The sequence below is a fragment of the Penicillium mononematosum genome (assembly GCF_028829835.1).
Source record: "Penicillium mononematosum strain IBT 11891 chromosome Unknown utg000002l:1.0-8112719.0:1.0-8118358.0, whole genome shotgun sequence".
Taxonomy (NCBI): domain Eukaryota; kingdom Fungi; phylum Ascomycota; class Eurotiomycetes; order Eurotiales; family Aspergillaceae; genus Penicillium; species Penicillium mononematosum.
In genome coordinates, this window is record NW_026643272.1 from 4,644,524 (window position 1) to 4,671,098 (window position 26,575).

General features: G+C 48.3%; 11 protein-coding genes across 11 annotated transcripts; 6 read left to right on the plus strand and 5 right to left on the minus strand.

The window, feature by feature from the left end:
• Positions 1–759: 759 nt before the first annotated feature.
• N7519_003563 (uncharacterized protein) lies at positions 760–4,891 on the plus strand (the record flags this gene model as incomplete). The annotated part of the gene is made up of 5 exons (XM_057290341.1): positions 760–986; positions 1,066–2,370; positions 2,431–3,151; positions 3,300–4,150; positions 4,204–4,891. 5 exons carry the CDS (start codon positions 760–762, stop codon positions 4,889–4,891), a joined length of 3,792 nt encoding a protein of 1,263 aa, XP_057151543.1.
• A 655-nt stretch (positions 4,892–5,546) lies between these two features.
• On the minus strand, positions 5,547–5,938 carry N7519_003564 (mitochondrial 54S ribosomal protein bL33m). The gene is made up of 2 exons (XM_057290342.1): positions 5,901–5,938; positions 5,547–5,744 (listed from the first exon to the last, which is right to left on the minus strand). Exons 1-2 carry the CDS (start codon positions 5,911–5,913, stop codon positions 5,575–5,577), a joined length of 183 nt encoding a protein of 60 aa, XP_057151544.1. The 5' UTR covers positions 5,914–5,938; the 3' UTR covers positions 5,547–5,574.
• Positions 5,939–7,045: 1,107 nt separating this feature from the next.
• Positions 7,046–8,240, plus strand: N7519_003565 (glycoside hydrolase family 75 protein; the record flags this gene model as incomplete). Its single annotated transcript, XM_057290343.1, has 6 exons — positions 7,046–7,315; positions 7,373–7,438; positions 7,492–7,628; positions 7,688–7,836; positions 7,894–8,112; positions 8,167–8,240. The coding sequence occupies 6 exons, from the start codon at positions 7,046–7,048 to the stop codon at positions 8,238–8,240; spliced, it is 915 nt and encodes a 304-aa protein (XP_057151545.1).
• Positions 8,241–8,765: 525 nt separating this feature from the next.
• Positions 8,766–10,093, plus strand: N7519_003566 (uncharacterized protein; the record flags this gene model as incomplete). The annotated part of the gene is made up of 2 exons (XM_057290344.1): positions 8,766–9,246; positions 9,405–10,093. 2 exons carry the CDS (start codon positions 8,766–8,768, stop codon positions 10,091–10,093), a joined length of 1,170 nt encoding a protein of 389 aa, XP_057151546.1.
• Positions 10,094–11,835: 1,742 nt separating this feature from the next.
• Positions 11,836–12,210, plus strand: N7519_003567 (uncharacterized protein; the record flags this gene model as incomplete). The annotated part of the gene is made up of 1 exon (XM_057290345.1): positions 11,836–12,210. The coding sequence occupies one exon, from the start codon at positions 11,836–11,838 to the stop codon at positions 12,208–12,210; it is 375 nt and encodes a 124-aa protein (XP_057151547.1).
• A 293-nt stretch (positions 12,211–12,503) lies between these two features.
• Positions 12,504–13,517, minus strand: N7519_003568 (metallophosphoesterase family protein; the record flags this gene model as incomplete). Its single annotated transcript, XM_057290346.1, has 1 exon — positions 12,504–13,517. One exon carries the CDS (start codon positions 13,515–13,517, stop codon positions 12,504–12,506), a length of 1,014 nt encoding a protein of 337 aa, XP_057151548.1.
• A 1,766-nt stretch (positions 13,518–15,283) lies between these two features.
• On the plus strand, positions 15,284–16,597 carry N7519_003569 (endo alpha-1,4 polygalactosaminidase; the record flags this gene model as incomplete). The annotated part of the gene is made up of 1 exon (XM_057290347.1): positions 15,284–16,597. The coding sequence occupies one exon, from the start codon at positions 15,284–15,286 to the stop codon at positions 16,595–16,597; it is 1,314 nt and encodes a 437-aa protein (XP_057151549.1).
• Positions 16,598–17,018: 421 nt separating this feature from the next.
• N7519_003570 (uncharacterized protein) lies at positions 17,019–18,690 on the minus strand (the record flags this gene model as incomplete). The annotated part of the gene is made up of 2 exons (XM_057290348.1): positions 17,019–18,457; positions 18,519–18,690. The coding sequence occupies 2 exons, from the start codon at positions 18,688–18,690 to the stop codon at positions 17,019–17,021; spliced, it is 1,611 nt and encodes a 536-aa protein (XP_057151550.1).
• Positions 18,691–19,137: 447 nt separating this feature from the next.
• On the minus strand, positions 19,138–20,702 carry N7519_003571 (uncharacterized protein; the record flags this gene model as incomplete). The annotated part of the gene is made up of 4 exons (XM_057290349.1): positions 19,138–19,514; positions 19,569–19,659; positions 19,729–20,622; positions 20,673–20,702. The coding sequence occupies 4 exons, from the start codon at positions 20,700–20,702 to the stop codon at positions 19,138–19,140; spliced, it is 1,392 nt and encodes a 463-aa protein (XP_057151551.1).
• A 1,580-nt stretch (positions 20,703–22,282) lies between these two features.
• On the plus strand, positions 22,283–23,510 carry N7519_003572 (uncharacterized protein; the record flags this gene model as incomplete). Its single annotated transcript, XM_057290350.1, has 3 exons — positions 22,283–22,669; positions 22,721–23,102; positions 23,203–23,510. 3 exons carry the CDS (start codon positions 22,283–22,285, stop codon positions 23,508–23,510), a joined length of 1,077 nt encoding a protein of 358 aa, XP_057151552.1.
• A 1,226-nt stretch (positions 23,511–24,736) lies between these two features.
• N7519_003573 (uncharacterized protein) lies at positions 24,737–25,396 on the minus strand (the record flags this gene model as incomplete). The annotated part of the gene is made up of 1 exon (XM_057290351.1): positions 24,737–25,396. One exon carries the CDS (start codon positions 25,394–25,396, stop codon positions 24,737–24,739), a length of 660 nt encoding a protein of 219 aa, XP_057151553.1.
• Positions 25,397–26,575: the final 1,179 nt, after the last annotated feature.

The following is a 26,575-nucleotide window of genomic DNA, read 5'->3' on the forward strand; positions in this document are numbered from 1 at the left end:
GGAACAGCTAAGGGACCGAGACCAGCGTCTTAAGGCCCTGGCCACCTCTTGCGATCGGCCTGAGAGAGCCTTAGCGTTGCCTTAGCGTTGCCTTAGCGTTGCCTCAACACAGCCCGCAACACAGCCTCCACAGTCGCCAGAACTGCAGATAACCCGGTCAAGGTCCTCGGGTTCATCAATAGCCGGGGAAAAAGAAAAACGCTCTAGGGCTGTTTTATCGGTATTAGATCAGCAAAATGGCTACCCGTGGACCTACCTACCCAGGTAGGTACTTTCTCCCAACTACTACCTGCGTCCCTTGATCATCAGGGGCCATGATTTTGCAGGTTATCGCACCGTTTCTATGGCCTCCGGAGCTACCTGGTTAATATTTGCCGCGTATCTTTACCGCAAGATCCACTGGTTGCTTCCCAGCACATGTCTAAATAGTCATGCACCACACTCCGGCATCTTATTAGAATATAATAGGGTGCTTGGGCAACAGCTAGAAGCTGGGAATCACGGTGGAAATGCAGCTGTTTATGGCTTCAGTGGCAGTTACTTTTGGTGTCATTTTACAGGTCAATTACATTCTACCTAGGTAGTTGTAAATATCACGGATGTTGCAGACCTCAGAGGATGTAGGTGTAGAGATGGTAACTCGGTCACGGGGTAGCTCCTTCCCAGGTTTGGCTTGGTGTGGCTACCATTTCTCGTTAGACCTCGCCATTTCTTCATCCTCATCACTCTCTCTCTCCATCACTCTCTCCATCATTCACCATGGAGAGCTCTGAAACCCCCCGGTCGCTGCTGCAGCGCCCAGAGAGCTCTGGCATTGATGTTATAGACTTCTCCTTCGGCAAGCCCTCCTCACACAAGCCCTCGTACTCGCGGAACCTGACCAAGCAAAATACCATACCCCATCCTGCAATTGATAATGCCCAATCTTCAAGGGAGCATGTGGGAGAGGGGGCAGGTCGCAGCCATCAACTAGCCAGGCCAGACACGTATGTAGATAACCCAGGCTGACATCACACAGACAAACACCAGTGTCCACAATGGGCTAACCTGCTTTCTTGGGTCCAGCCCTCTCAATCTTCGCAGCGTTGGGAAGGAAGGAATTCCCAAGGCACCTATCCCCGTGAGACAACCTGTGTTCCCCCAGCCACCAAGGCAACTATCCGCTGCAGCTGAATCCAGCAAAGACAGCGGCAGTCGACCCACACCTGTAGACCCAGGGAAACAGACTTTCGGACAAGAACAGGCGACGATTGCCTCCCGACCGAACGAGCCCACCAGGGCTGATACACCCAGAGAGACTATCAGCCCTGCAGGAAGGGCCGTTGACCAGAGTCAAGAGCGAGTTGTTGACATCGAGAAGACGGGTGAGGTTAACTCTGCCTTGCCTGAGCCAACTCAAGTGCAACATCTTCACAGAGAGAGGCAAGATATTCCGGAGAACCCATGCTCTCGCATGCCCCTCAAGCCTATACACAATCAGCTTCAGCCGTCGAGGCGACGCCGTGCTCCCGAAAAGGACACGAATTCGAAACAGCATGCACCGCCCGTCGGTGGCAAGAACGGCGTTCAGCTCAGTGAGGATGACCTATTTGAGCTTCTCATCACAAGAATGAGACAGCGAGAGGAAAGCGAGCAAGCGGCTGCAGCTATCCAACGGCAAGTCACGAATGAGAACGTGGCCTTGAAGGAAGAGAATCTTAATCTGCAGGTTCGGCTCAAAGAATGCCAAGCACAGCTCGCCAAAACATCATCCGAGTCAAGATCTCAGCGCGCACAAATAGACAAGTGGAAGGTGAAACTTGGCACATTCAAAGGTGTCCTCAATGAACTCGGGCGTGAATACGGTGCAGTCCGGGAGCAAGCCAAAGAGTTGAAAGAAGCCACTATGTCTCTTGATAGAGAGAAGAGCGAGATCCAGCACAGCCTTGAAGACATTAGGTTGAAAGTTTCGGAAAGCGCAGAAACCATCCGAAACCAACGCGAGAGACTTTCAATATCCGATGGGACGGTTGCCAGCTTGAGGGAAGCCTTGGACCATTCAGAGACAAGAGGCGACTTAATCAAGGCCCAGCTATCCAATGAGGAAAAGCGAATCACGACTCTAGAGACCTACATCCAAAATGAGTCTCAGAGCCAGTCGCGATACTTGGCCCTTGTCAGAAATGATCAGCGCAAGATGGCTGAAAAACTTGACTCTGCCTGCGAACTGTTCAACACATCTTTCGCCAAATCCCAGGATAATATCTTGTCAAAACTGAGTCCAGCGATTGAAAATTGTCTCACTTCAGTTCAGGGGTTGAAAGAACTGTGCTCTGCCGAGACCATGAATGTCCAAGACTTCACCAACAGTGTTCATGAGGCAACATCTCGGTAAGTTCTGTGGAAGCGCAACAAAGAACAACACATATTGTAGACTCACTATGACTCCAGTTTCAACTCCTTGGCTGGACAGGTTACAAGCGACGTCGAACGAAGCACGGAAATGAGCAAAAATGTATTCCAAGCCGTCCAAGAAGGCCTTCAAGCGATTGAAGGCAATTTCGGTCCGCATTCGTCAATTTTCAAGCAGCTTGCTAATAGCGAGAGTTGCTATGGAAATTTGCAACAACAGCTTCAGATTGTTGGGCCAATGCTCGACAGTCTCGGTGGTTCTATCAAGGCCGTGGGAATAACAGAAACAGACCTTGTGCGCGGGTTGGAAACCTTCAGTCAGAAACTTTCCGAAGCTCGAATTCCAGCAGGAAACCCTGTTCTGGAGATGGAAGTTTCCAACAAATTCGCTGAAAATACGAGATTGCAACTCCAGCTGCAAGAAATCTCGACTAAGGTTGAGTCACTTCGAAAGCAACTCGCCAACAAATCATCCGAGAACGAACACCTTCAGCATTCTTTGACTGAGACTGTTGCTAATGAACAAGCATCTAAGAGCCAAAATGCTCGGCTGGAAATTGAGAAGACCGCCTTGCAGGGTGAGCTACAGTTGGTCGAGCAAAGAGTCCGAGAAGAGCTGAGTGCTGCAAGCATCAAATTTCAGGAGCAGATGAAAGCTAAATTCGAAGAACAAGTGCAAGGTCTTGAGACAGAAAAGAGGAAGCAAGAAACAGACATCAACAACCTCCGGACGGAGCTTGCAAACGTCCGAAGCTCTTTGGTAAGCCGGACCGTGCTCAATGAGACAGTGGTTAACTAACAGTGTGGAGACCGAAAGCCAAAAGGCAGCCGAGGATGAGCGACTGGGAAGAGCCACCATCGTAAGCGATGCCGAGCATTTTCTTGATGTGCTGTACTGATAAGCGCAGCTTGAGGAATCACAGAGACGAATCATGGAGCTGAATGTGGCTTGCTCAAAGTACATCGCAGAGGCCCGAGCTCTTGAGGCTGAATCAAACGTATTGAAAAGCTCTGAAGCTGGCCTCTTGTCAGAAAAGGAGAGGCTCCTTGAACAGCTTGAACTAGGAAAAAGAAATGCCATAGAGCTTGAAGCTAACCTGGGGCTGAAGACCGAGTCTGTTGCGCTAAAAGAGAAAACAATACAGGAAGCAGAAAAGAGGGCTGGGATGCTCGAGCTGGAGACGGCCCAGAAATCTGAAGAGCTTGCAGCAATGGAAGAAAACCTCGCCACGCTCAAATCACGGTCATCGGCTTTGGAGAAGGTAGGGGAGGAAGCTGATGCTGAAATAATCTCACTCCTCCGCCGGGCCCAAGAGGCTGAAAGTTGGCAAGCGACCATAAGAGAAGGGTTTGCGAAGGTGATCGATGTACACCCCGACGAGCCTTTCGAGCAAACCTGGCAGAAACTGGAAGACATCATTCAGTCCTCGCTTGCTCAGCCGCCCATGACTGGCGATACATTTTCCACGAAGCCTCACGGCACGGCACATATGGAGGCGACTACATGCAGCAATTTTTTACCGGACCCAAGGGACACGAAATATGAAAACATCTTCGAGGCCAATGACTCAAATAAGGGAGCTCTCAAGACTGCCGGGAACGTGGAGACTGATGGACCTCTAGCGCCAAAGATTTGTAGCCCCCCGAAGGCGTTGAAACATGGTGATTGTGTTGACTCCCGACCGAAATTCGCAGCTAGTCACGGTCATATTGTTCCATTCTCAAGTCTCCATGACAGACTTTCACGGGAGAATAGCCTGTCGGTTTTCAATGATCCAGCTGAGCTTGAAATGCTCTTTATGTCAACTCCAGATCTCCCCGGGGCGTTAGCACACCAGATGATGCTTCCAAGAAGGCTCAACATAAAAAGGTTCTAGCTGAGCCTTTGGAAACGAGTGGAGAACTCAGTGAACCTATCCCAGCTGTCGGGATGCAACGTCCCAGCGCCGACAACAGCAAAAGCGAAAGGTCGCAGTCGGCTCTTGAAAGGATTGACGGTTCGTTTGTTGATAAATGTGCCAAGAACGAACAGTCCAACACCAAGCGTAAAGTAGTCAGCTTCGAGGGAGCGCGTGTTATCACCAAAACAGAGCTTGGCAGAACCCGACGAATGTCAGATGCAACCGACAACAGCTCCGGAAGAGAGTCCGAAAGTAAAGAAGTAAAGAGGACCCAGCAACGAACTTACAGCCGTCTTCGCCAGTCTGTAGCACAGGAGGAAACTTCAATCGAGACAACTACAGAGATACAGCCTGCCAACAAAGCTTTGGTGGGAGAATCTCTACAGGGCCCAATGGACAAGACTGAACATTCTTCAAACCCAAATCCAAGGCCACCGAAGAAACCACGAAATGCTGTCGATGGCCCAGAGCGACGACTGAGTCCGAAGGGTTTGGCTTCAGGTAGCAGCAGGGGAAACACAGCCGGCCAAGCTAGCACTATGCGAGGCCGAGGTAAGCGCCGCACTCGAGGTAAGATGCCTGATGCCTTCCTATGGTAGTTCTAGCTAATGATTGAAAGGAGACCGCTACAATCAGCGCTTCAGCCAAGACGCCGGCTGAGCAGTTCAACGTGAGGCGACCCCGAGAAAGATGCCCTTCCTCTATTATTATACTCTGACCATGTTGAGCAAATTCTCCATATTCATTTGATCGAAAACAAGGTGTGCGACAAGTCCATGGATATGCAAGTATTGATTTAGAAAAATCTGTTGTTGTCGTGAACGGATGGGCGAAAAGAACCCCGAGCAGGACTCATGCTTCGGAAGGCGATGAAGTGGAATGTTGTGGAATATTTATTTTAGTTTTATTGAGGTACCCAAAGCTGTATTGCTCTTAACGCCAAACACAATGCTCCAACAAAAGGAGGTTTACCGCAGAAGATCCAAGAAACCGGGGAAATCACAATTTCCCTTGTCTCCTGTAAAATAATGTACACACAGGGCTCGTTTCCCTGACACACTTATCGCATTTCCCTAATCCGCGCAAAGTCCGAGATATCATTCGACGGCGTATCGGGATGGCGATAGCAAAGAAACGCAAAAGGCCAAGTTCGATTGGAGGAAAAGAAGAGACCGAAATCAAAGTCGTCATCGCGGTTGAAAGGCAGGCGGACATCTCTCAAGGCGCACAACAATCGAATTGGAAAAAGACCGAGCAGAGCTCAGATCCAAAGTCGAATAGCTTATTTATTCTTTCCACCCTTGGTCGCCTCAAGGAAAAGCACCTGCTTCTTAACGACAGGGTCGTACTTCATCATGCTGAGAGGACGGTGTACACGGGGCCGGATCATCGTGCGGTAGTAACCCGTCATGGCCATGGAGATCAGCCGGACGGCAATGGTACGGGACTTCGCTGTGTCGCGGAAAAGACGATGTTAGCCATTGGCCGCAAGAGAATCCGGGGCTTCTTGGTTTTCGTTATCATCGCCCGTTTCGCATCCCCAATTGCGGGATATATCATGGCGGATGGATCGTGCGGCTGAGTTCTCAGGTTTCTCGTTCCACGTACCTTTCTTAGCCATCTTGGGCGGCGTCTCGGTGTGCTTGGTCGAGTTGTCGCTCCGAAACAATTTCGAGGTCGGAGTTGATCGCTTCCCGTAGATCACGTGGATATTGCTTAGTCATTACCTTTTTGGGCTGACCCCCCAGATCAACCCATACCTAGGTAACTATGTTGTAAACATTTTTGGCTGATTTACAAGTTTCGAGATTGTGATTATTTTGAATTTGCTAGCCATAGATGCGTCAATTTACTATCATCATATGCGGGGTTGGTAAAGACCAATGAAGTCCCTCATCTTCCACCGTTCTCTCGTCTCGATATATCATCGTGGCCTATAGATGGGCCAAGACCTGCCACGCCCCTGCCCTGCCAGCTCATCTTGGGTTTTGCAATTAGCTCCAGTTAGCGTGGTAGCCTCTACTATGTTCGGTCATATACTGATGTTAGCAATCCTCGTGGAACTCGCCAATTCAGTACAAGCTTTAACCGCTTCCTTGGTGAGATTAGTAGGATATTAATTATTGGTTGCCTTCGTAGTTGTGGATTTCCTTGAATATGCGGACTGGATACTTCTGTGTGTTTGTGGCGATCTATCAAATTGAAGCATTTTCATATTACGACCAGTTTCTACTTTCGTCGGACCATTTTCTAGATCTGGCGTAGGGCGTAGGGAGCTAATGTCTGCAACTAAGAAAGTTCTGGCTAGCTTTGCATGATTGTCATTTACATCACAGCATCGATGTGACGCTATGCAAGGGTCTTCAGGGCTGAAACCTTCCCCACCTGCTCATTCAGGTACAATTTCCCAAGGATACCAAAGATTGGTCCCACTGGTGGCCTGATGCTATAGCTATTGTGGCTGAACAATGTTGTATCTGTGCCCTTCAGGGTTAGTATGTCTCACATGTTGCAGAACTGAAGTATGGACTGAAGGATCAACTGCATAGCCGAAGCTGACACGGTAATATGAACTAGTATGTGAAAAACAAGCATGTGGTGTAAACTAGCGCCGGTGTTTCCGGAGGTAGTATTTACTAGTCGCTAATTGTATGATCCTTCAGGGACCAAAACAGTTGATAAAGGACCTCTTGTCCGGCCACGAAAAGCAACAATCATCTCTTTCCCGGATTCCAACTCTTCTACTAGCAATCATGATGACCTACAGCCGCTCAGTCCCCCTTGCCCTCTTTGCCTTGTTTGGCACAGGGCTCGCGCAGACCGTCGATGGTTCCAAATTCAACAAACCAGACGGCGGCCCTCCAGGAAGCTACTTCGCTGCTGGTTCATCTATCCCCGTCGCTGCTTTGCAGAGCGCTGCTGCAAAGGCTAGCACTCCTGTGCCGGATGCAACCTATCCTATCAATGGTGATAAGGGTGCTAAGAAAGTTACCATCCACAGCGACTGGACTAAGTTTGACGAGGTAGGTACTCTCACTAGCCGGCTAACTACAAGATACCGTAAACTAAATGGTCCATAGGGTGCGGCATATGTTTGGATTGCGGATATGGACGTCGACTGCGACGGCATTGACTACAAGTGCAAGGTATGGTGACTATTATTGTCTGTCTGAGATGTTATTGCTGACCCAATGTGCAGGGAAACCCGGATGGTCAGCACCAAACCAACTTCGGTGCTTTGGCTGCGTATGAAGTGCCTTTCTTTGTGATTCCCGACAGATTTGGAACCAAGTACGCGAAGCAGCTTCCTGGAAACAACGTTGGTGCCGTTATCTGGTATGGTTCCCTACCTTTGTAAGATATCTCAGCGGCGTCTTGTTCTGATTAAAAGCTAGTGATGGAAAGATGTTCTACGGAATTTACGGAGACTCCGATGGCGATACCCCTCAGGTAATCGGGGAGGCCTCATGGTTAATGGCCCGGACCTGCTTCCCCAATGATGACCTGAATGGCAACAGTGGCCATGGTGATGTTGATGTGACCTGTAAGTTTGCAACCTTGGCACATCTATATCTTTATTGACAACTACTAATCTGACCAGATATCCTCTTCACTGGCGACGACTCGGTGCTCCCCAGCAGTGCTCTCAACAAGAATTATGTCACCAACTTCACCACTCTGCGCTCTATGGGAGACAAGCTCATGACTGCTCTTGCGAAGAACCTCAAGTTGGTAGATGGAGGTGATGGAGGTTCTCCAACAACTACGGCTGGTTCCAACCCTACAAGCGGGTCTTGTGAGTGGGAGGGACACTGTGCTGGTAAGAATTCATGTTCCCATACTTTTCTTCGGAGTTACTAAGTAATCTTTTCAGGTGCTTCTTGCAAAGATGAGAATGATTGCTCCGGTCAACTGGTCTGCAAAAGTGGAAAATGCGCCAGTGCGTGATTAAACCCGGTAGGTAGTTACGGGAAAGATAGCGTAGTTAAATGGCAGAGATCTATAGCTTTCGCAATAGTTATAAACAACGATTTGTTAGTTAGGTACGACTGGTATAACTAACTAAGTCACTAACTAATCTATTGAACGGTGTCGGATGGATAATTTATAGTCCGCTGGCCAATTACTACATTCTAGACACGACGATACACCTCACAGAGAAGATAAAGACTGCGATACTGGCTTCTGGTGGTTTCTAAAGACTAGACATGATAAGGCTTTCTTCATGCCAATTAAGCTGGGATTACCGACTACAGTAACCCGTCCTGACAGTCTAAGTGACCTGATTGACTCCGTCCCCGGCCAAATGATCAGGACTCCGGGGGACGTACCAGGCCGTACTGGGCAGCCGAGTACAGCGACTTATTAGTTGTGGAGCCTGTCTAAAAATGACACTGTTAATGTAATCCTTCATGACCCAAGTTACACCTCCACTCATCAGAAAAATACCTTGAAACTCACCGATCTCTCATCATGGGCAAAACCAAAGTCCGCCTGGAAGATCTCCCATTGGAAAAAAGACTCAGAGTCACCCTGTACAATATAGATGACTGCAACGCCGCAATTCGCGGCCAAAAGATACCTGGTGCACTCGGACTAAAAGTCCAACGCTTCGCTGTTATCCGTGGCATTCGACACCACGATGGTTTCGCCCACGAGTTACGCGGCGTCGCACCAGAGTTCACTCGTGCACTCAACGCGCGTGCAATTATGAGCGGAGTGATCCCGGAGATCAACGACTCCCCTGAGATACCCTATTGCATCTGGTATCCGGAACCTCCATCCCAGGAGACCCTTCGCAATTTGGTGAAGCGTTATCCCAACATGATTTATCACGCTGCTCGCTCCTGTGCCGTGGCGGGATACTTTGATCTTTACTCGGAGCTTCAGGTTCTTCCCGAGGTTCATGTTGCTGCCGAGGCTCGCGACGCTAGCCTAGCAAGGAAGAACAAAGGTAGCGAGGCAATATACGAGCAAATAATGTCGAATCATTGAAATTTGAAATAATGAATGATTATAATCGATCTGTCAATCTTGAAAACCCTCGTCCGGCACATCTGAATGGAGATACGGCGGTTTTTTCCGATCTCACTGCACGGATGCTTCATGCAGGAGTGGATAACAGCAGCAAGCATTCCGTCAATCTTGTTGATTACATCGAGTGGGATTCGAAAGAGTACAATACGTATAACCACTTCAACATCACTGAGGATCTGGGAATCGACGATCATAGTTGCGGTGCGCCTGAGCCTCTGGCCAGCTTTTGGCCACTTCTGTATTCGCCTCTGCCGTCAGACCTTCCACCAGTCAATAAAGACAACCTGATTCTATCGGCTGCATATAGAGGTGACGTGGATCGATATGTACGCCTACGACGCCCACAGATGATCGAACAAGAATTCCACGCTATCATTTTGGGGATCTACAATCACCCCCTTTGGGCGCGATGGTGGAGCACACAGGTGCCAGAGGTCTCCGATAAAAGTGAGGACGTATCCCTAAGGCGCGCAATCAATGCTCGACGCATCATCAGCGACGATATTACTTGTATCACGCTAAGTACCCCGGTATCGCTGGTACCTCGCAGAATCTGGTGGCCTAGTGTTGCTTCCCCAGTGACCTACGTGCGTCTCGCGCAGAAAAGACCTGATATGCTCGCGTCTTGTCTACGAGCATGTATTGTCGCTGATTACGAAGATGCGTGGGATGAAATCCTGATCGGGTCATCCGATGGCCCGAATGATTTCCAAAGTCACTCGACTTTCCGAAGTCGTCACATCGCAGATCTATGCCGAGGCTAAAGATTCATCCAATCCGCACTACCTCGGCGACATAAATTCGCTTGGAACAGCCAGGGTGGAGAAGGTTGAAGCCGATATGTACTACTTGGATGACATGCGTACTGCGAGATGGATGTATTCGCCGCGCTCGACTGCCCAGAGAGTTGTAATCAAAAACAAGCCCTTCGCGTTGACAACGGGGAGAGGGGCTCGGATGGAATTCCGAGAGAGCCGAGTAATCTGGGATTCACAATTTTTGGCATGGATGCAATTGGCTTGGATAATAAGACATGGGAGCAGGAAAGTTTCATTGATGTCGAAGATATGTACAACATCCTTGATGCCAGAGACCTTTCAACATAGTATATAAAATATAGCAACGGCTTCAGCCAACCCCTCCTAATAGCTTCTCATTATTTTCATGTCTATTAAGATACACAGATTATTGCAGGTTGTGAAACCCTTCTTGTTGGGGCATACACCTCCCAACATCCTGAATTTCGCCCTCTGGATCTCTTCGATATTAGCCGCATGATTATCGTCCTTCGACGTATCATCAGATCCTGATGCTTTGAGTGGCCCCATCTCTGTAAGACTTGTAGTAGTTGGTAAAAGGTTAGGTTAAAATGGTTTAAACCGGCAGAACCGGCAGAAGTCAAAAGGCGGTATATAAAGCGGTATATCTCAGGAGAAAGAAAAGGTTTAGCCCAAAATAGGTCCCACTGTATGTGCTAACTCCATGTGGAAATTTTTTAACCGGCAGAGTAGCCGTCGCCATAATCTGGGGGTGTCCCGGGCCGGGAGATGGGCCGGGGTGCGTCGAGTCATTGTACAAATGCAGGTATCTTTTGTATGACTTAACCATAGAAAAGACACCTGCATACGTCATAGGCAAAGTATGTTGCTGTTTACAACCTTTACTGCATGTATCTTCTTTAATCCTCTTGTTATTGCAGCACGGATTATGTGGCAATTTCGATTCTAAGCTAATTCAAGACACTTCTTCTCAATTCTATATTATAACAGTTCTATCTATAGAGGTACGGTGTAAGTGGAAAATGTTGGGAATAATTTGCCATCCAATCATGTGACGGTTCCAGAAGGCGTGCTTGTTTGTTGGGTTTGTTCCGGTCACCTGAAAAATCACCTGAGATACCAGAAACGACCAGAATGCGGGGAACATTCGGGCCGAGCAGCCAATTGGATAATAATGCCTCAAGCGTGCTGTGGCAATGACTTCATTGCCTGCAATTTCTGCCATTCCTCTAAATAGAATAACCTATTAGGGAAAAGGAAACGTAAATGTTTCCAGGGGTCACTTGATCCATTTGCGTGATATTACCTAAAAATTCGCTTTGCGTTGGGGATATGCTAACTCGATTCGGCCATGCCTTACGTTTGATGATCAAATCTGAGTCTAGAATCTCATCTTTTTACGTGATTTCACAAGGATCGCCAAGGGATTCCATCAAATTTTTGATCCCATGCTTGCAACACAAGTTGAGGTTGGACCGGATGGCGTTATAATGATCTACCCGTGGAACTCCCCCGCAAAATCTTGGGTTTATAAAAGGGATAAGTATTCCCCGGACTTGAGAGCCAACAGTACAATTCAATTCCAAGCTTTTTATCCCGCTTTACTTCCTCGGGTACCTTATTCCAAACTACATTTCCATATGTGAGTGCTACAAGTATACCTCCCTACACCGGACAGTTACTTATACAAACCTTAGTCAATGATCCAGGGTCAACCGTCCTTCACAATGACTATCCAATTCGAGCGCTCATCAAAGGGCTGGAAGTGCGAACAATGCGGACTCCCCGGAGTGCGTCTATCCACAAACTCAGGCTCAGCATACTACAAATGTGTCCCATGCAATCGCTCCTTGGGCCCTTGCCCTTGCACCACACCAGGAGCCAGAACCACCTCGACGTGTCCGTGTGCTGAAAGCGATGCCGAGTCATCAGGGGAGGATGAGGTGCCTCGCGGTCTCTCCATGCTTTCTTCGAAGAAGCAACCATTCAACCCACACAACCCGAACCCAGGGTTCGAGGAGGATTGGGAGGCCAATTGCTCTCCGGGCTTCATGGTCTCGAGATTCAAGGCTCAAGGCCGGGAATTGCTTATGTGGCCTTGAAAATCATGCATTTTGGGATTTTGGGAATAGCGAGCATTGTTTAATTTACCAAGTGTTTACACTCGATCGTTGCCTTTCAAGGCGACGCTAGGATTCTCTCGAGTAAAAAGTCCATACATATCACTAATAAGTTTTGAGATTACAATGAAGAACCTTTGGGTATCTACCTATCAACAGAGATCCACGAATATAGGCATAGACTAATAAAAGTTAACGTAATCCATTAACTATCTACTACGACTTTGACGCGACTTGTGGGGGTAAATGAATCTTATATTCGTATTGTACACTGGTTATCCATCAGCAGTGTTGTCGCCTTGTTCCACAGATACTGTTGGGGTTATAGGCACATCGACGCATTCGACTTGAATAACATGATGCTCAATCTCCTTGTTGGAAACCCCAATCACAACCGCACTTAATTGATGCCCGTATAAACACCCTGAGTCCAGCCCAATTGCATACTTGCCTCGCTGCAAACGACGCTTCGCATCGTGTCCAAATATCACCGTTGTCTTGGATGCTAGCCTATCCTGCCACCGGTCCCATTCAATGACCCAGCTTTCTTCTCCGGGAACTTCAGCTGGCATGAATTTATCATCATCACCCGATGCACAGACGAGGCTCCGCATATGCATTATAGCATGTGGATCCTGCTCTTCAAGTGAGATACCAGGAACGAGACCCGCATGTACGACAATTAATGTGTCGCCGAGGGAGGATATTGGGACATGAGGTAGCTTGACACGCAAGATCAAAGGCAAAGCAGCAAGCCAGTCGAGCTGGTGCTTCGCAAGTACCGATGCCGTAGTCTGCGATGTAGAACTGCCGGTGCTTGTAGCAGGGCCGCTTTTATCGGGAATCTCGGCATCTCGAGCATTATCCCCGGGTAGGTCGGCTTCGGGATTCTCAGCTACGGCCGAACTGCCACTCAAGCTTTCGGGATGTAGTGGACTATCCTTAGTGGTGTTGATCCCCGCGGCCGAATTAAGAACGGCATTTTCGTGGTTGCCTCTCACAGCGCTGGCGCCTAGCTTCATAGCCAGATCAATGACGCCAGCGCTCTCGGGTCCTTTATTGACTAGGTCACCAACTAGTATAAGATGATCTCCTTTGTTTTTGTCGAAGCTGACTTTGTCTAGGAGGGCCTCGAGGGACTTTCTCATCCCGTGTACATCGCCTACAACGACCAAGCGTCCACTGACACGGCCATTTTCGGATGATGATGGGAAGGGAATGTGGTTGGTTGGTAGGTCTGAGATGAAAGTGGTGATTGGAAATATCTTGTCGGAAGATATTGTAGGCATCTTTTAGACTTGAAGTATGTACATACGTTTAGCTGGGAGAAACCTTGGAAGGACGTGATGCGGCTAAGCTGGGTTGCCGGCCGTTATAGAGTAACCAAATGCAGACTAGCGTGTTTCTGGTTCGGGCCGTCATGTGGCATCCGATGTGTGTAGCCCAAGAGTTCCGAGGCCTCGGCTCTATATTTCTGCTTCCTTATTTGACTATGTTTTATCTTACATTCCATTCCTTTTTTTCCCTTCCTAACTTCCGTAACCACATCATTCTGTTTTGGCAGGCTGCTTTCGATACTGTTTGTAGTTTCGGGATACAGCAGCTGAATGTCTTACCCGCACCGCCGCTTACGTTAGTCAATGATTCATCCATGTGCTATGTATTTACTTATCTAAGTAAGGATAAAAGCACGCCGACCACGACAGTCGAGAACGCATATGGTCACTTACGTTGATTCAACTAGGAGTCGGATGATGGATATCCAAATAAATGCACGCACCCCTGGGCGAAAGTGGTACATTACGGCAGAGAGTGTATAGGCCCAGAAAAAGGCGTTTGTAGGAGGACCATGCTGGGAGAAAGTACGGATAAGTACGGATGTGAGGTGTATAATGACCAAGGGTCTAGTTTACAGGGGTAGGATGCACGTTAGATGAGTCTGACTTGAAATGAATATGCGGTGCAAACGGACACATGGGTGTAGTCGAGAATACAGATTTACATGCCGGATTTTGTTAGACTTTACACTTATTTTCAGTATTCTATGCTCTATTGTTTATGCACAGAATGTCAGCGATTAACATAGAAAGAGGGTGGCTACGAATAAACCCTGAAAAGAGACCACAGAAGATTTCTCAGGTGGGAGCTGTCTAGAATGCCCTTCTGTGTTAAAGGTAAGCGCCGTGAGCAATGTGCCAAGGCGAGTCGGAGATAATTCTTATCTGTTTTGAGTACTTTGAGTCTCTTAGAGGGCCAAAGTGGCCAGACGCCATGTGGCCAAGGGGTATAATTGGCCCAACCCTATCGAGGCATGACGCTAATGCCGTTGAGATTGGCTATTTTGCACGATTTCTTAAGGTCGCACAGATTGTTTCAAGAATTGACAATTCTCCGAGATGCATGGTTCCATTTCAAATTCACGTTCTATCTAACGTTGAAATTGAGGATATGTTAAGTTGACATGTTGCTTTATGGATGTCAACTTGTATCTAACTAATTAATATGAAAACTACCGGACCCTCCGATTGGAACATACTGGCACCAAAGAATTACATCTTGGACAAATGATTCAAGTAAGATTGCATCCCTTCATCTAAAGAGAATATCCGCAAATCAACGGGCTCCATCTACCGCGAGGCGTGTCTTGGCAGTCGTTTCATCTTTCCCATATTCTTCCGGACCGATCCTGTTCAATTTAGTCTACCATTTGCTTGACTTCTATTGGTCCGATCTAGGACGTAATGGGGTTTCCATTTTGCTTGGCTTCATTTACCGTCCGCTAGTGGTTCGGTCATCCTGAGCGATCTCCAGCCTTATACCTACAATTCAATATGTGGAAATTTGAAACAGCTCGATGCAGGCTATACTCCAAATGCTTCTGACCGGTATCTCTACGACTATAAGTACTAGGCATCTACTCATTATGTCCCCCATTCTATATTCCCTATCCTTCAGTCTCTCCTTTCCCTGACACTTGCTGGATTCAAGTTGTCTATCCGTTCCTTTCCACACAATTCACTTCTTACACTCCTTTCAACTTAAACCTTTTACCAAAATGATGGAATTTCCCCAAACTTCAGGCTGGCAGGTCCTACCGACTAAGGGAAAGCTGGTAGTATCCTGCGTTCTGGGCCTCTTCTTCCTCGCCATCGGGATGGACCTCCGAGCTGAACTCGGAGCTGGACACGACCAGAAGAAGAACTTCAAACGCGACATCACCAGCACGGACGATGCCATCTGGCAACCATCAGCGGGAGTCAAATGGCAAATCCAACTCATTGACGCCGTCGAAGACACCACCGCCGACGCCGACATCTGGGACATCGACCTCTTCGACAACACCGCCGAGACAATCACAACTCTCCAGGCCAAAGGCCACAAAGTCATCTGCTATTTCTCTGCTGGCACGTACGAAGACTGGCGCCCGGACACCAGCAAGTTCGACACGGCAGACTTCGGCAGCAACCTCGATGAATGGCCAGGCGAGCGCTGGCTAAATATCAAATCGAGCAGTGTTCGCGCGATCATGAGCTCGCGGCTGGATATGGCGCAGCAGAAGGGCTGCGATGGTGTTGACCCGGATAATATTGATGCGTATGGGAATGAGAATGGGCTTGGGTTGACGGAGGCTGACTCGGTTGATTTTTTGACTTTCCTGGCGTCCGAGGCGCACTCCCGTGGCATGTCAATCGGGTTGAAGAATGGTGGTGATATTATTGGTTCTGTGATCGATAAAATGCAGTGGTCGGTCAATGAGCAGTGTGCGGAGTATAACGAGTGTGAGGTCTATGCTGCCTTCACTGAAGTCAATAAGCCTGTTTTCCATATTGAGTATTCTGCGGAGACTATTGCGTCTGATACCTCTGATGGTACTTCTGACTCGGCCACTGAGACTACCACTGACGATGCTACTGCCACTGCCACTGTTGCTGCTATTCCTGTTTCTACTTCTGCTGCCACTGCAACTAGCACAGAGGCGGATGTCACCAAGGCTGGCAGCGTCGATAGTGCCGCGGATGCTGACACTGACGTCGATGCTGACGATGAGGAGGATGCTGACAATGAGGAGGATGCTGACGATGAGGAGGATGCTGACGATGAGGAGGATGCTGACGATGAGGAGGATGCTGACGATGAGGAGGATGCTGACGATGAGGATGCTGAGGACGAGGAGGACGAGGAGGAGGAAGCCAACGCCGCTACCACCAAGCAGCAAAAGCACCGATACGGTCACGGTCACCACAAGCTCCGAGCCAGAGCCGTTCTCTCTTCCAAGCTGAAGACATCAGCCTGCAACGCAGCCAACGCCGACAAGTTCTCGACTGTGATCAAGAACATGAACCTCGATGCCTGGGTTGAATATTGCTAGATCAATCCATTGCTGTATCGGTTCGTATGGCAATGGCTCAATTTTCACGTCTGCTGGAGTTCCGGAGGAATGACTGTCGCTACCGTATACGGTTTGAAGGGAGAGCACAGAAAATATGTAAGAAATAACTATATTACAATATAGGAAATACCCTTGTCTTCGTGATTAGAACCAAGTACACGTAAATTTTGGCAGTGGCGTTGTTCTACACTGTGAACAGCGATGCATACCTGAGGTCATCTTGCTACTCAACTCATCGTATACAAAAGACAAAGGATTCGGAAGATGCATTTTTAACCAGGGACGCTAATTTTTTATTTTATTTTTCTCCTATCTTCTCAACTGCAAATTTACCTTGTTAACGGAAAAGACCAGTGACATGAAATAGGTAGTAACCCCGTCGCCAGAACACCATCCCCCCCTAGACACAGAAATCCTCTGAAACCATGAACTTCTCGTCCCTAGCCTTTCTTCCCTTTGCAATCACAGTAGCATCCTGGACCTCACACCCCCTCAGCACCGATTCACGACCAATCTGAGCTCGTCGACCGATCACGCATCCGGTCAATTCAGCCCTAGTCTCAACGACAACGCCCTCCATCAAAACACAACGCATGATACGGGCAGCGCCAGCAATATGGCAGTTTGCACCAATCACGCTCTCCTTGATAACAGCACCCGCTGCAACAATCACATTCTCGCCAAGGAGACAATCCTTCTTTGTAACAGTGCTAGGCGAAGTCACGCCCTCGGGGTAGGCAACTTTATGGGCGTGTGCAAAAGGGGACGCATCCTTGCGGCCGACTTCCTCAATGGATGGCAGTTTAGCCAGGAGAAGGGAGGTTGAAAGAAGGACACCTGTGTTGTCGACTCGTCGGATGAACGGGGTCGATTCTCGGTGGACGTAGGCTAGCATGTGCGGCATTTCAATAGATTGATAAAACTGCTCCGGCTGCATATTGGAAGAGTGGCTTCTGGTCGTGCTCATGTCCCTGAGGTCGATTATTTTGTCGACGAATGCACCAGTGTGAATTTCGGGTGTGAACAATTCACTCTCCTGGGCGGGAGTCGTGTCTTGGTTGAAGTTCTTGGTCAGACCTAGCTTGTCGCCGAGACCTTTCTGCCATGCTGACTTGGCCCAGTTGCCGACGAAGTCCTCGCTAATGGATTCCAGTTTGCGTTGCTGGTGGACTAGATGTTTAACCCAGTAGGGGAAGACGTAGACGTGGGCATCACGGAAGGTGGTGAGAACCCTGATACGCGGACAATTCTCGACGAGGGAATGGCGAACGAGCAGGCTTTTGTCTTGTTTTATCTTTTCCTTGATTGTGGTCATCGGCATTGACATGAGGAGTTTGGATAGACTGAATCGTGGGATTGTCGGTCCCTCGGGGCCGTGGATAACTGGTGCTTCGTTCTGCTGGAGAGGTGCGATGGCTATGAAATCAGTTGCTTCCTCCGGGACGCTCTCCTCTCGATTGTCTGTCCGGTAATACACAGCGAGACCGCCGGACCGAGTTTGCAGCTGACGATCGAAGTAGGAAGTAGTTGGAGGGGATGCATGGTGACCCGCTTTAGAATCGCTGCCATCGTCGACATACTGATTGGCAATCCACGCCTCGAGGATTAACTCTCTGGGGATTTTACAAATGAGGTCACAGGGAAGAAGGAGGAAATTTTTGGTGATACATTTCTGCACTTCCGGGAGGCGGAGGAGCTCGGCGGTTCCCATTGTCATTTCGAGGTCCTTCGGGGCGACAACTGAGACTGAGGGTGAATAGAACGATGTAAGGTATGGGTTCTGGTCCAAGGCGGTCCGAAGGGGCTGGAAGGACAGTGGAGGGGTGATCAATGTGATATCTGGGATATAGTTAGCCAATTCGTTTCAATGGGACAAGGCAGTGAGAAGATTTGGACTCACCCATGACACCTGATCGTCTGCAAAAGTCAATGGCATAGAATACCATCGGTCTGTTTGCAACTTGAATGAGGCACTTTGGATACTCTTCGGGTCTGGAGGTGAATGTATTGAGTGAACCTCCAGGGCCACACAGGATGAGGGCCTGGAAGTCCATGGGACCTGCGTGTGGCATGGTTGGCAGAGTGGAGGTTGAAGCAAGTGAGATCAATAGGTCTGTAAGCTGTAGCTTGCTTTGAATGAGCTCTTAAGTACGTGTGAGATGGAAAGGTTGTTGAGAATTTTGGGGAGGAGAGATGTGTTGAAAGGAAGAGCTGGGAACAGCTATGCCAGGCAGTAAGTCACGTAGTTGAGACAGGTCACGAGAGAGTCTGAAGTTGTTTGCTTTGAAGTTCAAGTCCCTGCGTTCACAATGTTTGACTACGTTCACCTTTTGTTGGCCTCAGGATACCTGGTTTCAAGCAGACACCATAAAGGACTGGAATAAAGTAAATGATAAAGAGGGAAAGGAACAAACAATTATATGCGTTAGTTAAATAAATGCTGTGAATGGTAGATTCGTCTTCTTTCGTATAAGTGTTACCTGTCACACAACCAAGAATAAGGATTCTCTCCTAAATCATCAGGCATCATCTTCTATTCCAGCCTCTAATTCATTCTTTCGATCCTTCCGCCAGACAAGCCACCACGAAGCCAGAATGCCCGAGATAGCCGCGCACAGGAAACAGAGACAGATAACATATGACACTCGATACGTCGGTCCAAATACCGTACTGTACACATGAGGCCCAACAATGCCGCTAAACTGAGCCATGGCATTCGTCAGCCCAATGCCAATGCCCACGGCCACTGTACCCTCGAGCGCACGAATACGTTCTGGCCAGATGACAGGGTATGCAGAGCCGGCACAGGCAGTGGCTACAACCAAAGCGAGGTATTTGACGACGGAGTTTGGGACTGTAATTAGGATAATGTAACAGATGATTATTGTGCTTTCGACTGTTTTTGCTATCAGTGGGAACCTTATGTGCGATTGGGAGGATTTATGCTTACTCGCAACAGCGGTGGTCCAGGGTCTGATCCATCCTTTGTGTAGCAAATACCCGAGCGTATTCAAGAAGAAAAAGCATGCGACGTACGGAGGCTATTCGTTACGAGCCCGGTTAGCGATGTCTTGCGGATTATGTGTTTCCTTTGATTGAGCCCAACTCACAATATTCATCAGCTGTGATAAAGCGGTCGTAGTAAAACCAAGCTCGTAGATAACAGTAGGCAAAGCGTAATTCACTCCAAATCCGCCAATACCATGCCCGATCCAGTAGACAGTGAATGTGTACAGCGTTGGACTAGAAAGGAGGGCCTTTATATCCTGCCAGCTCCAGCTTTTGTCTTTGCCAGAAGGAGCCGAAGAGGATAGACGGCCCTTGAGAAAGTTTCTCTCCTCTTCCGTCAACATGCGGGCGGTCTCCGGGTAATCTGGAAGACCGAATAATGCTACCACTGATAGCACAATTGCCGGAAGACCTTCGATGATAAACAGCCATCGCCAGCCTGATAACCCACCGGCTCCATCCATAAAGCTTATGGCGTATGCCAGCAGCCCACTCAATGCGCCAGACACCTGACCAAGAGAGTAGAAGAGAGCTATTCTCCAACGCAGCTCAGACGGCTTGTACCAAAATGCCATATGGTAGAGCACAGAAGGGTAGAACCCGGCTTCAGCCATTCCAATCGCAAACCGTACACACATCATCCCTGGAAAGTCCTGTGCAGCACCGGCAGCGCAGGCACAGATACCCCAGGACAAAATCAGGACGAACATCCATCTCGAGGGCGTGATTCTCTTGAGGAGGATGGTGTTCGTGGGCTCAAAAATGAGGTAGCTGTATGAGAAGATGGACTGTGTCCAGGCCCATTGGGAGGAGTTGAAATTCAGCTCTTTCTTTATTCCAGTGCCAGCTTCTAGGTTGATGATGGCGGCATTGGAGTAGTTATTCGAATCAATGACTCGGAAGATGTACACAATCGAGTAAAAGCCAACGAGCCAGAAATCTATCTTCCGCATCACCTTTTCCTCAAGCTTGGCGTTGTATTCGCTTTTTGAATCCTTTCGATTGATCTCATCGGCGGAGTTGAAGGTATACTGGAAGTACTTACTTCCAGTTCGTCGCGCTTATCCAACCCCATGTTGTCGATTTTCGAGGTCCGTTCGGTGCAGGATGAATTCCTTGGTACAACTTCACCACATTCAATAAGCAAAATTCCACCTCGTTTTCTCGAAATACCTTGATTCTTAAGTATTACTTGGACCCCTCCATCCTTGGCGGCGCGGGCTGTTAGGGCAAGTTGCCATGATAGTTTGGATCACGACATATCCCCGCCAACTATGCGTATTGTGGGAACGTCTATCAACTTGCTTGATTGAACCTTCATTGCTCATTATTCCTTCAGATTGCGGAATACATAGTCTAGAAAGCCATAATGACGGAGAATCAACGAATGACATACCGAATCTGGGAATACGAGAATGCCTCGATCTGGTCGTGACTTGGGCGTGTTAGTCAGAGTAACTCAGCGGTGGGGATCTATGAAAAGATGGCTTAGCAGTATAGTTATTCCTGGTAAGGACAACTTACCTATGCATGGGATCATGCCCCACGGTTCTTCCCCTGGGCACTGTGTTGGGCGCTTGCACTGGGTACGGCAGCGTATAGCCGCCAGTGCGCCATGTGGTATTTTTCTATATCAAAAGTTTTGACTGTGATACCGCTAGTTTACAGTTACCTACAAATTGAGGTCTAATGATTAATTCCTACAATATCAACTTCTATAGGGTCAATTTCTACAATATCCCAATTCCTATAATACGAATAATTGGCCGCTTACACGGCTATAGTCTTCTTAGTGTCTTCTTAAGTAGTCTTCTCCGAAAGTCTTTTTATATATCTTTTTAGTGGTCTTTTTAGTGGTCTTTTTAGTGGTCTTTTTAGTGGTCTTTTTAGTGGTCTTTTTAGTGGTCTTTTTAGTGGTCTTTTTAGTGGTCTTTTTAGTGGTCTTTTTAGTGGTCTTTTTAGTGGTCTTTTTAGTGGTCTTTTTAGTGGTCTTTTTAGTGGTCTTTTTAGTGGTCTTTTTAGTGGTCTCCTTAGGTAGTCTCTCTAGATATCTAGTTGTATAAGTATCTTGTCTCCCTCGTTAGTTTATTTCGTAGATAGTAGAAAGGGGCTAAAAAGGCATAATTTATAAAAGGGAACTTTCCTATATATAACCTTTGATATCTCAATCTCTACAATATCTCAATTTCTATAGTGTCAATTTCTATCAATTTCTATGGTTAATAAAATACAAGTATACTAGTTTAATGAAATGTTCTGCTAGCAAAATACGATATGGCGCAGTGGCGGCTATACACTGCCGTAAGGGTGGGCACTTGCACTGTCTATATAAACGATGACATGCTCTAGTCTTTCAGGCACGTTCCCACACATCGAAACGGGGACATAATTCACAGTCTTATTGTTCTATCGTACTAAGTCAGAGTTTCACTATGACTGTGACTTAACCCTATTTACGGCACGATAATGCCGTTGCATATAACGCCATCCTCAGCGAGCATGGTACCATAAACCCCGCAGTTTGGCACATAGTACTCACAACAAGAAGTACATTGTAGATCCCGGGTTTTATCTTGGATCAGGTATTTAAGTCCGGTCTTCTCGCCTAGAATATCTTCTTAGTTCATCGCTGTTGCAGTATATCCTAAACCAAACATGGCTCCATCCGCTATAGAAGAACAAATCCCAATCGAAAAGACGACCATTAAACCGTGGATCCGACCTGCGCCTACTAACGAAAAGCTTGATTGGGCGCCGCTAGTCGAGATCGATCTTTCTCGCTTCGACGAACCCGGCGGAAAAGAAGAGCTTGCAAAGCAGTTATACGATGCTGTGACACGAGTCGGGTTCTGGGTAGTGGTCGGACATGGAGTCGATGACGAGCGAATCCTACGCCAATTCAGCATCGGAAATGCGTTTTTCAAAGAGAACATCGAGGAAAAGCGAAGCTTCGAATGCAATTTTGCCGAAGGCGAGTATTTTGGCTACCGTGAAAACTCCAGGTGGATTGGAGACACGGGCGTGAAAGACAATATAGAAATGGTACAAACATATCCATCTACAAAACAGATTGACTCTAGCTAACTTGTGCAGCTCAATATCCCCAAAGCCATTCCTGAATGGGATGATGTTCCTAAACACAGAATCATCCGCCAGAACTACGACGAGATCTCCAGCTTCCATCGAGACCTCTTCGACAAAGTCATCCGGAAACTGTTTGTCTTGATAGCCATTATCCTGGAATTACCGGAAGACCACCTAGTCCAAGCCCACGCTTATGACAAGCGTTCCGATGACCACTTGCGCTACATGGTCTATAACACGCGCACTCAAGAGGAATGGGACAGGGCACAGGCGTATACCAAGGGCGGTCACACAGACTTTGGTAGCTTGACGCTGCTCTTCTCGCAGAATGTCGCTGGCTTGCAGATCCGGGCTCCGGATGGGGAATGGAAATACGTGAAGCCTGTTGAAGGTGGGATTACGTGCAATGTTGCTGATACGTTATCGTTTCTTACCAATGGCAAGTACTCACTTCAGTTATTCAGAAGCCTTTAGCTAATGTATAATGACAGGCCTTCTGAAATCGACGATTCATCGTGTCGTTACTCCTCCTAGGGATCAGATCCATATCCCTCGGCTTGGGTTGCTCTACTTCTGTAGACCAGGTGATGATACCGTGATGAGAACTGTGCCCTCACCTTTGCTTGAGCGTCTTGGTCTTCTAACTGAAGAAGACAAAAGCCAAAGTAACCCTGCACCCACGGGGACTGAGTACGTTCGAGCTCGGGTTCGAGATGTTCATCATAAGACTGTGATCGATCGCCGGGAGAACACTTCGTTTGAGTTCAAAGGACTGAAAGTGCCAAACTATTATCAGTGATAGACTGGCCTCTGATAATGGTGAGGTGGTGATAGTATCAGGAGTCGAGAAGCAACTAAAAGGTGCAGCTGGTGATCGGTTTTTGTTCCTTCTTCACCTATGCATCACGTTCTCAATATCATACGCGACATCATCTTCAAAGAAACTCACGTGGCCTCGACAATTTGTACAGGTGATATGAGCATATCACATAGGGTAAAATATTACTGCCTTCTCGCCTGAGGCAGATGATTCCAACTCAGCCACAGCCCCGCAGTGAGTCATGTATAGAACTGTAAGAACCTCAAAAAAACTTCGAGAGTAAAGTATATGTGTAGAATGGTGGGGAACACAGGGTGTTGGTGGGTATGATCGTCGCAGCTTGACTAACGTGGGGTAGCCTCATGACTAGACTGTCTAGCAATTATGCTTGATGAAATACTACTATGTCTCAGTGTGCAAGACTTATCTATTCTATAATTATTTTCTTGGAATATGGTTGGTTTTTCCAGTAAAAAAAAGACATTCAATATTTCGTAACGCGTTCAAAGTATCTAGGTAATTCCAAGAGTGGCCGTCAAAAGAGTGTGAGGCTGACAGCCTTGTCCCAAAAGGGCGCATTTCAATATCAAAGACAAAGGAAAATTGGCAAATCAAAACCATCGAGACAAGCTTCTCCACATGAAAAATGAGTCACAGTAACAACAGCCAATAAAGCATGCAGTAAAAGGGAGAAAAAGACATGCATAAACACAGCGACTTTCCGCATCTGTCATTGGCCAATGTCCCCACACCTGCATCCTCCATCGGGGAGAACACCAGTAATGGAGCTTGGCCAAGCCTGCAGATTCTTGCGTACAATCAAAGCAATTGCTCGAGTCACAATCAGGTCGGGGTCCGAGACTGGGAAATCCCGCAAGTCCAGAACCCCGAAGTGCACTCGGGTCAAAGATCAAAGCTGGAAAACAGAAAAGTGAATTTCCGAGGGCGCATCCAGGCAGGCCCTATCAATCCAGATCATCAAAGACTAGGGTATGGGAAGGGGGTATGTCGATAATGTGCTAATTCCACATTACCGGCAAAGACCGTCTTGCGGTCAAAGGGGGGTGGGCAATCAATGCCCATCGCGAGTGAATTGGAGCTTCTTCAAAGCGATTGGGGTGGGTTGGGTGTATGGTCATAATCAGATAAACCAGAGTCGAAATACATTGCCAGGTACGTTGCCGAGTACGTTGCCAGGTGTACGTTCAACGGTGCTTGGGGGAGACCTCGACGTATCGGCGAGGAGTCTCGTAGTGCCGCTCCACTCGCTCCTGTCGGTCGACGCTGTACAATGAGCCCCGGCTGGAGGATGGACGGCTAGGAGAGCCACCGGGCGAGCGGTACATGATGGAAGTAGGCGAGCGAGAAAGGCGAGGGGCCCTCTCAATGAGCTGGTAAGCCTCGGGAGACATGGAGCGAGGACGAGTCTGCTTGCCGCTGACTCGGCGAGCTGGGACGGGGTAGGTCCGGTCGTAGCTGGTGGACTGGGTAGACTGGACGGGTTGGACGGGCTTCTGGACGACAACGGCCTTCTCGCGGATGCGCAGGCCTTGCTCAAGCGCTGTGAAAAGCTCGCGGGAGGCGAAGGCATCCCGGGGGAGCTTCACCCGTGTCGACTTGCCGCTCTCCAAGTCCACAGTAGAGAAGTGCTTGCCGTTTTGGCTGAAGATGTAGTTGCGGAGAGTGCGGGCGCGGGTGTTGCCCGACTCGCACAGTGCAAGGCCATCCTTGTATGTCTGGACAGCGTGGGAGCAGAAGCGGCAGCGGCTGGCATGACGCTCAAAGTCGTCGACCACCAACTTCTCGTCGTCGTAGAGGTCACGCACGACGGCGAGAGGATCTATTATATCGATGGGGGCAGGCATTGTGTTGGTTCGGCGTAGTCCAAGCAGACGTCGTGTCAGACTAAGACGGCGAGGAGGTCTCTCTCTCGAAGTTAAGTGAGTGGTGGGGTCAACAGTGTAAGAGGTCGAGCGGTAGGGCGACACCGTGACTGATTTATGGGGGGTCACGCGAAGATGGTATATGATCACTGTATGTAGATGATCGGATGTGAAACCCAAGTGTGACAATGGATAGATGTAAAATGTCAAGTGTATGTCAAATGTATGTAGATTGAAGAAGATATTCTGAGAAAAGGGAGGGGCACTCGACAGTTATATATACTATGTGGGCGTTATGCAGGTTCTATAGATGGCGCCTCTGGAGCCTGGAGGGTCTGGTGTCCAGTGGGGCCTTAGGGATCTGCAGTACCTCCATAGTACTTAGCGCATGACGCTAAACACACGGGAAATCCAGGTACTATTCTTGTCACCTTTTATCTTGTATAGTCTGTGGCTAGTGAGGCTGTGCTTTGGCTTCAAAGACCGCCATATTCGCGCTTGTCGTTCCCCTGATTGGCCCAAATCCCCCGTTTGACGGTCAACTTGACCATGCACGTCTTCAAGCTATTTCCCACTATAATCCCTTTTGGTCCCCCGACTCTATCTCCCAAATTATTATTATTATTTTGTAGCCTTATTCCTATGACATCAACCGTCTTACTCGGTAAACTCGTTTTATTACGCATGTCATTCACCTGTTTAGTATCGTGTGGCTTATGTTTCTCGTGTTCCTGCGCCATGACAAGGGTCCCGTGTTCCCCCCTGAGAACAGGCCTCAGGTTCGCGTCATTTGCAACCCTTTTGACTTGACACTCAGAAATAGAATCTTAAGATTCAACCAGAGCCAATACACCTTGAAGGAGGTGTTTGATCGCAGGGTTCCTACCCACCCCCTTCCCCACGCTCATAGGCTCCCGCAACCGCCGCATTGCAGTGAGCGCCTACCGAGACAACTCTGGAACTCCCAAAACCACCTCGCTGGGACATCGAGCGATGTTCTGTTGTTCCATAATTGGAGATCCTCGAGCGTTTCAAATCATCTAAGAATAGTGCGCTAGCTCGGATTTTTCATTTTGGACCCCAACATTGCGGGTTCGTATCAGCCTCAACTACCCCTCTCACCGGCAAGCCACAAGGTAAACAATAGCTCTCGTCCAGTGC